General features: G+C 67.3%; 1 protein-coding gene and 1 long non-coding RNA gene across 2 annotated transcripts in view; both read right to left on the bottom strand.

The window, feature by feature from the left end:
* Nucleotides 1-1,002: 1,002 nt before the first annotated feature.
* LOC120863005 lies at nucleotides 1,003-2,935 on the bottom strand. The gene is made up of 2 exons (XR_005720902.1): nucleotides 2,141-2,935; nucleotides 1,003-1,682 (listed from the first exon to the last, which is right to left on the bottom strand). It is a non-coding gene; the product is annotated as an uncharacterized LOC120863005 (long non-coding RNA).
* A 5,427-nt stretch (nucleotides 2,936-8,362) lies between these two features.
* FRMD1 (FERM domain containing 1) overlaps nucleotides 8,363-10,888 on the bottom strand; it is a 7,903-nt gene continuing 5,377 nt past the window's right edge. Inside the window, exons 6-9 of the mRNA XM_040238764.1 lie at nucleotides 10,444-10,599; nucleotides 10,128-10,193; nucleotides 9,200-9,374; nucleotides 8,363-8,859 (exon numbers count right to left, since the gene is read on the bottom strand). Of these exons, the coding sequence (XP_040094698.1) occupies nucleotides 8,363-8,859; nucleotides 9,200-9,374; nucleotides 10,128-10,193; nucleotides 10,444-10,599 (894 nt within the window). The remainder of the gene's footprint in view (nucleotides 8,860-9,199; nucleotides 9,375-10,127; nucleotides 10,194-10,443; nucleotides 10,600-10,888) is intronic.

The raw sequence follows: 10,888 nt of genomic DNA on the forward strand, positions 1-10,888 counted from the left end.
TCAGTGTGGAGGGAGGAGGATGAGGGGTGAGGGAGGAGGGAGGAGGGAGAGGGAGGTGGGTGAGTGTGGAGGGAGGAGGGAGAGGGGGAGGGGGGTGGGATGGGAGGAGGGGAAGGGGAAGGGGAGGGGGGAGGGGAGCACAGGTGGGAAGAAACCCCTCCCCACAAGGGCTGCCAGGCTTGGGACAGAGGGATCTGAGAGCCGGATGGAGTCCCACTCTGGTTCAGATCTGCACCCTTTTCTTCACGGGAAAGTGATGGAGTGAAACGTTGATGGCCGGGCAGAGATGCTGTGGCTGCTCGGGGGTGGGTTGCCGTGGGCCCAGGTCAGCGCCTGGCACAGCCAGCACCTCTGGGAAGGGAGCACACGCTGGCTCAGCCCGGGGGGCTCCTCTCCACAGTGACCCCCAGTGTCTCAGGCTGGACCCCACTGGGGCTCCCATGATGGGAGGGTGGCGGCTGCTGGAGGGGACAGCCAAGGGCTGCTTCCTGCGTGTCCTGGCCGCCAGGACACGGTTCCCTGGGGACCGGAGGGGCAGCGCTGGGGGCGGAAGGGGGCTGCCCGGAGGAATCGCAGACACCACCAGCCTGGGCCTGCAGTGGGTTCTGGCGTGGACATGAGGCCCACACAGGCTTGGAGCCATCATGGACGATGGCGGCCCAGGTGGCCCAAACGGCTTCAGTGCGTCCTGGGTCCAGCCTGTCCCCGCTGAGTGTCGGGGAAAGCGTTTCAGTCTGAGACTGTCTGGGTGCGGGTGTGCCCAGCGGGGCCCTGACGGAAGCTACCAGCCCGAGACTGCCGGGCTCGACGGGCCGGGCCCAGGGCGAGGTCACTGGCCAGTCTCCCAGCCCTCCTGCTGCTGTTCCAGGCTGTGCTTTCGCCCAGCTGGTGGCCAGCAGGCCAGGCCCACTCAGGGCAGCGGGCAGACAGGGGCACCGGGACAGAGGAAGCCGGGGTGGGGGCCCCAGTGGCGGGGCGGGGCTGGGACTGAAGGGACCAGTCTGCACTCGCGGTTTTTAATACAGACAATCAGCTCGACGGGAGGCGGATCAGTGAGACGGGACCGTTTACACGAAAGGGCTACGGGGCCGTGCTTCTGTGTGCGGCATCGCCACAAATGTGGCTGCGGAAGCAGAGCAGCACGGGAGCTTCGTGTCCGCAACTCAGGCGTCATGAGCAGTGCAGCCACGGAGACAGTTTTCTACAACGGTGAGAACTCAGTAATGTGGCAAGTAGACTGGCCTCCACGTCCCTCGATTCACGTGACGGTGGCCTTCCTGCCCAGAATGGCGTTGAAACGGCGGGCGTGATCCTGCCTGACTTCCTGCAGGGCCGTGACCCGGGCTCAGCGCCTGCATGGTCCACGCCCAGGAGTGTCCGGTGGGGTGTGAGCAGCGGGTGTGGATGAGAGGTGGGGGGCTTGAGGAACAGGCCTTCCTGGCACTGCAGATCCTAGGACCCTAGCCCCGCCAGGGTACCAGCCTGAGATCCGCCCACAGCTCTGACACGTGCCCTGAGGGCTTCAAGGCTCGGCCCTAAGCGGGTGGAAGTGACTCCAGGGAGCCTGGTTCTCACGCAGCTGCTCGCCTGCTGGCCAAGGCTCGGAATCCCGCTAGTGGGACCAGGCGTTGGGGGTGGATCGGAAGCCTTCCCAGGCAGGACTGCTGCCGGTCCTGCGTCTGCTGCGGAGGGGGAGCTGGGGCTGCGGGTGCCCGGAGATGGGGACAGGCCACCTCAGGCCCCGCAGGGCCAAGAAGCCGCCCACGGAACACGCTCGGGGCTGGGATGCCGAGGCGGTTGTGCCCCTGGGGGACAGCGTGGCCCTGGGCCAGGCTCTGAGTGACCCTCCCAGTGCACCTCCACGGGGACACAGCACAGCGAACACCCAGGGCAGGAGTGTCCACCGAACCTCCCGTTGGACCCAGGTGCCCCCGTCCTGCCGTCCCGGGGGGATCTGACGCAGGGACGGTCCAGGGAGGAACTGCCCGCCCTCAGGCTGCCGATACCCGCTTCAGGGCCTTTTCATCACTTTGGGGAACCTGCCTCCTGGACACGCTCCCCCAGCGCCAGGCAGAGCTGCCCGCCTGGCGCCCAAGTCCTGTGACGCACCCCACCCCACCCCACCTCCCCGAGCCCCCACCTCCAGCCATGCCCATGAGCTTCCTAAGGCACCGTGGCCGTTCCCAGTGGCCGAGGTCTATGAATGGTGGGTATGTTTCTACGTTTGCTCTTGGAGGAAAGCGGGGTTTGTGTTAATGGGAATCCAGCCCTGTGGGGCATCAGGAAGCAGAGGGCACTGAGACCCATCCTGTCTGAGAGACGGGGTCCTGGTGGGTCCGGGGGTCTGGGCCTGCCGCCTGACCTCACGTGAGTAAACAGAGGGCGACGGCCTCCTGCGGGAAGAGAACGGGCTACGCAGACACAGAAAACCTCGACACCATCAGGTCACAACGTCAAAGCTTCTAAAAAGCCTTTGAATAGCACAAATAAGCACAGCATTCCACCACTTTGTCCGACCACACCCCCACCGTTTCTGGTGTGTCCTTGACGAGTCCTTGACCCAGGAAAACACTCTTTCTCCTGAGTCTCCTGATGCTGAGGTTTGGGCCAGCCGCCTTCACCCCCACGGGAGGGCCTGCCTTCCTGCCATTCCAGCCCGGCACTGGAGGTCAAGGTCCTCACGAGACATGACCCAGATCCCCTGGCCAAGCCTGTGGCGAGGGGGTCCTCCTGGTGGTCCCTGTGAACCCTGTGGGTATTTCCTGCCAAACCGTGGCCATGGGGAGGGTCATGAAATGCAAGCTAGGTGGAGACACAGCTGGCCTAGTCACTTAACGGTTAGAAAAGTCCTGGTTCTGCAAATTTTTCCAAATGGCGTGACCACGGGAACATGCCAGCGGGGCCCAAGGCCCAGCCCTGCCGGCCCGGCGGTCAGCCCGCCTGCCCCGCCTGCTGGCCCTGGGGAGTCTGTGCCGCAGGAGCCCTGGGTGGGCGGTGGCTGCCCCCAGAGCCCCCTGAGCACAGCTGGGGGACGCCTCCCGGTTCTCCCCTGGGGCGGCACCCTGGGGAGCCGAGTCCCCTGGGGAAATGGACGGGAACCGTCAGCATGCAGGTACCCCGGCCCCAGCAGCTGGTGGCTGGCCCGGGAGTGAGCCCTGAGCAAGCCCTCGGGTTTCTCGTGAGGATGACCCGCTGGTGTGAACTCTGCCTCCATCAGAAGCGAGCTGGCAGTGCTGGAGGAGCTGCGGTCATATCCGGCCTGTACTTGCTGAGCCATCTGCCCAGGCTTCAGGGTCCAGAGGGAACCTGGGGGCTTCCCTGTCCGTCCTGACAAGTGTGGAGGGAGGCATGTGTGGGAGCCCCCCGCCACAGCCCTGGGGCCCGCACAGCCCTCGGGTGGCAGGGTCGGTCCACCCGCAGCCCTGATGGCTTTCTGGGAAGACCACAGCCCGTCCACCACTCACAGCTGTCTTCCTGGGTCTCTCCAGTATCTGCTTTGCCTGAAAGGCCGTTGCTCTAATTTAGGCAAAAAGAAAGGCCGGTTTCTCTGATGTCCTGAAGAACCCTTCTTCCTCTCCTGCTCCAGCCCTGGCCTTCTGCTGCCCCCTGGTGGGCAGAGACGGAGGGAGGCCGCTGCGGGAGGGGCTGGAGACCACAGCGAGGCCCCTCCCGGCCTCCGACCATCCTGTATTTGCCCAACCACCACTCAGCCTGCTGCTGAGTGGACACTGGGCAGTTTTCTGCGTCTCCACAAGGCCCAGAGGGAGCGCAGAAATAGGAACGGAGCTCTGGTGGTTTCCGGGTCAGCAGCGGTGCGTCCGTCTGCGAGGGCACAGGGTGCTGGGCCGGCCTCCCTGGGCCCTGGCGCTGGCCACCCTCCGCCAGGCTTGGTTGGATCAGGGTAACAAGAAGGGCAGGCTGGATGCGCTGTTCCCCAACAGGCCCCGCCCCGGGGCCCGCCCCTCCGCCCAGACACGCCCCCTACAAGGCAGCCCCGCCCCCAGGGCCACAGCACGCCTCTCCCAACAGGCCCCGCCCTGGGACACGCCCCTCAGCTCAGACACGCCCCCTCCGCAGGCAGCCCCGCCCCCCCGGCCACAGCGCCCTGTGCTGGCCGCCCCACTCCACGCGCTGGGGCGGGAGCTCTAAAGGGAGCGTCCCTCCTCTGCTCCGTGTCCACTCATCACATGTGCTTGCGTTCGTGTGCACACGCGGGCACGCCTAGAGGTGTGTGTGGGTCCTGGCCCCAGCCTGACGCTCAGCCCTGCGCGACAGCAAAGCAGTTCATCGGGCTGGGCTCTTGCTCCCACGAGCTCCTTTAAAGGAAGAAAGACCCTGGATCAGGGCAGATATGGCCTCGTGTCCTACCACAAGGACCGTCCCAGTGTGACCTGGGGAATTCGCAGAGAAGCGGGGCTGCGCCCCCACCTGAGGGCTCTGGGTGCCCCGCCCCGTCCTCCAGGCCCTGCCTCTCCGTCCTCGTCACCTGCTCGTGTGGCCACAGGCTGGGTGTCCTTGGGAGCCCTGTTTGCAGAAGCCCAGCTGGGCTCGTGGGCACCCCCTGCTCCCAGGACTGATGGGCAGCCCCGGAGGTCCAGCTCCATAGTGGACCCTGGTGCTGACCATGCTGCGCGCTGGGAGGGCTGCCCCCGTGTGCCACCTCCCCGGCTGCACCTGACCTCCTGGGTGAGGCTGCCCTGACTGGCCCAGCCACCCTGCTGGCCAGCCCCTTCAGCAACTGCAGACCATAGCTGAGGGTGGGTTTCTTGTCACACTTCTTCAGAAAAGGAAATAGATCAACGTGAGCTCCAGTGGCGAGGGCTGGCCTTCCTGCCAAGCTCCTCCCGCCACACAGAGTTGGTTCCTCACAGGGTGAAGCCCAGGAACCTTCAGCAGGGCAACGGGGCACCGGTGTGGCCGCGCCTCCCTGCCCACCCAGCACGGGCCGTCCAGGTGCAGACACGGGCCAGCATGCAGCTCTTTGTGCCCGGTGTGTGCACAAACAAGACCCTTTTCACAGAAAGGACCCAGAGGCCCAGTTAAGACTGGGCTGCACCCTCTGCCCCCTGGGCTTCGGTTCCATCCTGAACTGGGGGGACGGTGCCATCTCGGGCACAGCGCTTGGAACCACACAGGTCAGTGCAACCAGACAAAGAGGCGGAGGGGTGCAAAGGGGAGGCCGGAGGACCTGTAGTGGGTTAAGCCACACTGCCTGCACCCAGGTGCCTGTCACCTGCCTCAGGCTGGCATTGCCCGTGGAGTCCCACCTGTCCAGAATGGTCCCCCAGAGCCTCTGGAAGGGAGGCAGGGGCCCATCTGGGATCAGGAGGCAGGTGAGACGTGCACCAGAATGTCTGGGAAAATAGAACGGCAGCGCGAGGCCAGCCCCTGCCCCAGCTGGGCCCAGCCCAGCCCCTCTGCACCGGCCTTCAGGTGGATGGCTTCACGAAGGGCCCACACACGCAGGGCCCTCCGGGTGGGATGGCGGGGGCCGTGTCTCAGCCCGGGGGCAGCGCCCTGACTCTGACGGGGACAGCACACTTACAGCCCGCCTTCCCAGTGCCCCTCACCCGGTGGGCCCGACCAGGCAGGACGCTGGGCTTCACCCACCTCTCAGTCACCCACAGTGAGCCTCCAGCGAGGGTCAGGCTCTCAGCGTGCTTTTCCAGAAATCCCTGTGAAGCTCCACTCAGCATTCAGCCACCGGTGGATGCCAAGCGAGGAGGTGGTGAAGCTCAGGGGGAGGCCTCACTCCATCTCCCCCACCTCCCACCTGGCCTCCTGATGCAGGGAGGGGGCGGTGGCCACAAATGGGCCCTGGGGTGACCGGGGCTGACCCGACCAGACGCCAGGGCTGCCTGCCATCCAGACGGCCTCGGGCTGGACGGACACTGGGGCTGGAGGTGGTGGGGGAAGCTCCTTCAGAGTCTGACTTGAGACGCGAAAGGAGGACACTCAAGGCTTCCTTCTGGAACATTCCTTCCGCACCCTCGGAGGGGACCGTGGCTGAGCCTGCCCCTCCCACTTCCTGTCGCCAGATTCAAGAGCTCCTGGGACCAGTGTCCACGCAGCCCCACGGTTCCAGGCCCAGTGACTCCTGTGTACACACGGCAGACAGGGTGGGGTCTGCCAGGGGTCTGGGCTGACGCAGCTGGGCCCACGCCTCCCCCAGGGGCCTCTGTCCAGCGGGCCCAGGACTGTGAGTGGCAGGCGCTGCAGACAGGGTGGGCCGGGGAGCCTGTGGCCAGTGGGACCACGACAGTGACCCTGAGCTCCAGGCTCCTGGGAAGCTTGCTAAGACCCCTTCCCTGCAGGGTGGGGTCAGCGCACACCCCACTGAGCGGGGACCGGATCCCCAAGCTTTGGCTTCTGCCTCCTGGAGGCGCGGATGCAAGGAGCTCAGACTGGCCGTGGTCCCCACGGCAGGGCAGGTGAGGCCTGCTGGGCACCTCCAGGCCTGGCGGTCAGAGCTGGCCCACACGTCTGCAGGTGAAGGGGGGCAGAGCCAGAGGCTGCGTTCAATGCGGCTGGGGAGGTGGGGGCCTTGGGTGGGGGGCGGCTCGGACAGACAGAGGTACTGAGCCGGGGGTGGGCGGATCCCCGAGTGGACGGAACTGGGCTGCAGCGACAGAGCCCCAGGCAGGTGGAGTGGGTGGTGTGGACCAAGCCCTGCGGTGTTGAAGCAGCCCCCGGAGGCGTCTACACCACAAACTCCGGGAGCTGGTCCTGCTGGAGCCTGCGGGGGGACAGGGACTTCACGGAGCCCCTCCGCCTGGGGTCCAGCGCTCGGCCGAGGGCACGGCTGCGGGGTGCCGGGCGTGGGGTGGGCTCGGGGCGTGTGTGGTCCAGGCTTCGGCTGTGCTGGTCTGCGTGTCCAGCTGCCGCCTTGGCTTCCAGGATCTGCAGGCAGAGACCACGAGGCTGTCTTGTAGATGGCCCATCGCGGTCCGGCTCCCTTCCACTTCCCGCCCCCCTTAACTAATGCGCGCAGCCAGGGAGACCCCCATACTCCAGGCCAAGCTCTCAGTCCCCCACCTGCCTTGTGGCCCAAAGCCTCACCTGCCCTCCACTGCCCACCAAGTCTCCTGTGGGCCCTCTGGGGGGCCCTTGGCCTGACTGGAGAGCAGGGGGAGAGCCGGCTGCCTGGCCCACGGAGGGACTGACCTGGTGCAGGGTGGCCTCCGTGCTCGGGGCCCTCATGCTGACCAGCGTGACCTGCACCACGGCCCGTGGCTGCTGCGGGGAGGCTGCGGGGGAAGGGGGTGTGAGCAGGGCCTGGGGACACCCCCGTGCTCCCGGCAGAGGGGGGCCCACCCCTGGGACCCACCTTGGAGATCAGACTGGGCACGTCTGTGGCTCACACGCCCCCCCCCCCCAGGCCTGGGGTCGCAGAGCGGCAGTCTGTGTTCCCCATGTGAGGGGTCAGAGCCCCTTTAAGAAATGATGGTTTCTGTGGGCGACCTGGGCTCCTCCCCTCAGATGGCCCCCCAGGAGTCCCCCTACCCCTACACCGGCCTGCCAGTTCCCGCTGCCCGTCCTTCCACACTGGCTGCTGAGGTTGTCCAAGTTCTGACATCCAGGAAGACGCCACATTACTATTACTGACATTACTGCTCACGCTGGATCACAGACCACACGCTCGGACAACGCCTCGGGGATGGAGGCCAGTCTGTCCTTTACCGGAGGGCCAGACACTCAGAAGGTGAAGTGGACAGGGTGGCTTGACCCAAACCCGCTGTGTGACCCTGGGTGGCCCTAGGTGACCCTGGGTAGCACTGGGTGATCCTGAATGACCCTGGGTGGCCCTAGGTGACCCTGGGTAGCACTGGGTGATCCTGAATGATGCTGGGTGACCCTAGGTGACCCTGGGTAGCACTGGGTGATCCTGAATGATGCTGGGTGGCCCTAGGTGACCCTGGGTAGCACTGGGTGATCCTGAATGATGCTGGGTGACCCCAGATGACCTGAGTGACTGGGTGGCCTTGGGTGGTGCTGGGTGCCCCTGCCTAACCTTGGGTGCCTCTAGGTGGACCTGGGTGGCCGGGCCCTTGCACCCATCATGTCCACTCTCCAAGGTGCTACAGACGCCCAGGGACTGGCAGAGTCTGTGTAACCTTCCTGGGGTGACCCCTTCAGGGCCCCCACTCCCAGACCTACTGCGGAAGCATCTCTGAGGACCAGGACCACGCTAAGCTGGGTGGGTCCTGGGACTCCCACAAGTGGCGGAGTACGATCAGTGGCCTCCCCTCACACGGCTTCTCCTAACCCTGGGGGCAGCGAGAGAGAGCTGGTGGAACGCCTTCCCTCGGTGGGGTCTGTAACGAGGGGCGCTGGCCCGGCCGGGGTCCCTAGGAGGGACTGGCTACAGGAGGGCAGGGGCTGCCCTCCGTGGCTGCAGGGAGCTGGGTCCTCCATGCCCCTCCCCGTCGGCCCCTGGTGCAGGGACTCCCATGTGACCGTGTGCCCAGGAACCAGGGTCACGCACGCCCTGGCCTCCAGGAGTGCCCACAGCGGTGGTCCAGCCGGGCGGCAGGCTCTGTGTCCCCTGGCCCCGGGTGCCCCCCGCGCGCCCACCTCTGCCGCCGCCAGCTGTGCCAGGGCTGCTCCGGCTGGTGCTCGGGCTGCGGGGGGGCTCCTCTGTGGGGAGCTCCGCGACCCACTCGGGCTCGTCCACCGACATCTCCCCGGGTTCCGCGGGGCCCGCCCACTGGGGGTCGACCTCGAAGGCCGGTGCGTGGGAGCTGCCGCGGCTGCCAGCCGAGAGGTCTGCCCCCGCGTGGTCCCCGCTGCCCGCCGCCTCCGCGTCCCGGTTGCCGTCCTGCGCGTCGCTGACGTAGGACTCCCGGTAGCTCTGCTTCTCTGGGCGGGGAAGGGCAGCGGCCGTGAGAACAACGCGGGAGCGGAGGGGCTGCACGCTGGAGGGAGGCCCCGTGGTCCAGCCGGCCGCCAGGCCCTGAGAGCCTAGGCCTCCCCCGAGGTGTGTGGGGGGGGGAGGGAGGTGCCACCCGAGACCAGGGCCCGCCGTGTCCACTGGCACCGCCCAGGACCAGAGACCAGGGGCCCCGTGTCCGCCGTCACTGCCCGGAACCCAGGCGGAAGCTGTCAACAGGCCTTGTCCTCTCTGCCCCAAGGCTCTCGCGTCTCAGCCTGGGCGCACGCACACAGGCGCACCGCGCATGCTCGTGCGCAGGGCACCCACCTTCCGCCTCCTCGAGCAGCTGCAGCTGCTGGCGCGCCTGCTGCAGGCCCAGGTGCAGCTGGTGGCTGGTGCGGAGCAGGCGCAGCAGGTGGCGGGAGCGCCAGGCGCAGCCCGTGTGGTACACGAGCCTCCGGGCTGCGGGCTGCCCGTGCGGCCAGAGCTCGAACCTCTCGCCCTGAGCAGAGAGGAGTCCCGGCTGTGACTTCAGAAGGAAACCAGGCGGGGGACCGCCAGGCCTGGGGCTGGGAGGCTCCCTCCCGGTCTCTGCCTCGCTCCTCGATTTCCCCTGGCCGGGGAGTGGGGGCTGAGAGCAGCTGTAACGTGGAGCCCTCTGCGTTGGGCTGGGGGAGTCCGGACCCCTAGGCCCACGGCGTGTGGGGCGCCTGAGGCCTGAGAAGGAGCCGATGGCCAGCCCACCCCCAGGGCCCACCCTCCGCCCCCGCCGGGTGCCAGGCCCAGCCGTGAGGTCTAGAAGTGGAGCCCCTGGGGCAGGGTGTCCGTGGCCCCTCCTGACTCCTTTATTGCCCCCACCCAGGAGGCAGAAGTCCTCCTGGTGACAAGAACTGGGTAGCCGGCCCCTCAGGAGGGTGCTTCCAGGGCGGGCCGTCTCCAAGACCCCCCTCCCAGACACAGACCTCAGGCTGGGCCTGCACTCGTGGGCGATGGCGTGCCTGGTCAACACCCTTTAGGACAAGCGTCTGCCAGGCTCCCCTGGGGGCGAAGGTCCACCCCCTAACAACCCCCTCGGACACGCACCAGAAAAGCCAGCTTCTCAACGTGGGGCCAGGGGAAGTCATAGAGCAGGTGTGGGGTGCGGTTCACCTCCTGCAAGACAGCAGGGTTGGCCGCGTCCACAGTCAGCCAGGGGACGGGCAAGGCCAGCGCTTGGGGCGGGGTGGGGGCAGGGTGAGAGGGCCCCTGCAGTCACCTGGAAGACCTGCACCCCTCTGAGCGTCAGGCCCAGGACGACGGTGGGTCGGTCCTCCTTCTTACCCTAAAGGCACACGGATGTCAGTGAGGTCCAGGCCCTTGGACCTCCCCACCGACCCTCACTGGTGGATCGGGGAGTCTGCAGGCTGAAGTGGGGTCCCCAGGCCTCCTCCCGCTTCCCCTCTGGCCTGAGTCAGGGTCATGGTCCCAGGACGGCTGTGGGGACACTGGCACCCCCTCCTCCATCCTGGTGGGTCCCGGTGGCTCGGCCTGTCCTGGCCCTGGGGAGGCGTGCCCCCCCATCCTGCAGGGACCTTGTAGAGCCTGAAGAAGTGCACGGGGACGTCCTCCAGCCGGCAGGCCTCCCGGATGAAGCGCAGCTCGGCCTCCCGGGGGCTCAGGCCGCGCTGCTCGCGGTGCAGGGCAGGCACGTGTCTGAGGATGTAGGCGCTGCCCCTCTTGGCGATGATCTGTGGGGGGACCGCAGCCCGGTCCAGCCTGCGCCCACCCCTCTCCGATGGACCCCCTCAGCCCCCGGTGGACTCCGCCCCCTTGGACTCCTCCCGCTCCCCCCCACGCCCCTGTGGATACCCCACCCCCAGTGGCTACCCTCATCTACGTGGACTCCACCCCCAGGCCCTACCCCCGTGGTCCCCCCATCCCCGTCCCCGGTAGACGCTGCCCCCCACCCCCATGGACTCGCTGACCCCGGTGGGCCCCACCCCCCATGGACTCCGCCCCGCCGTGGATGCCCCCAAC

This window comes from Oryx dammah, unplaced genomic scaffold, assembly GCF_014754425.2.
Source record: "Oryx dammah isolate SB20612 unplaced genomic scaffold, SCBI_Odam_1.1 HiC_scaffold_4, whole genome shotgun sequence".
In the NCBI taxonomy this organism is placed as follows: Eukaryota; Metazoa; Chordata; class Mammalia; order Artiodactyla; family Bovidae; genus Oryx; species Oryx dammah.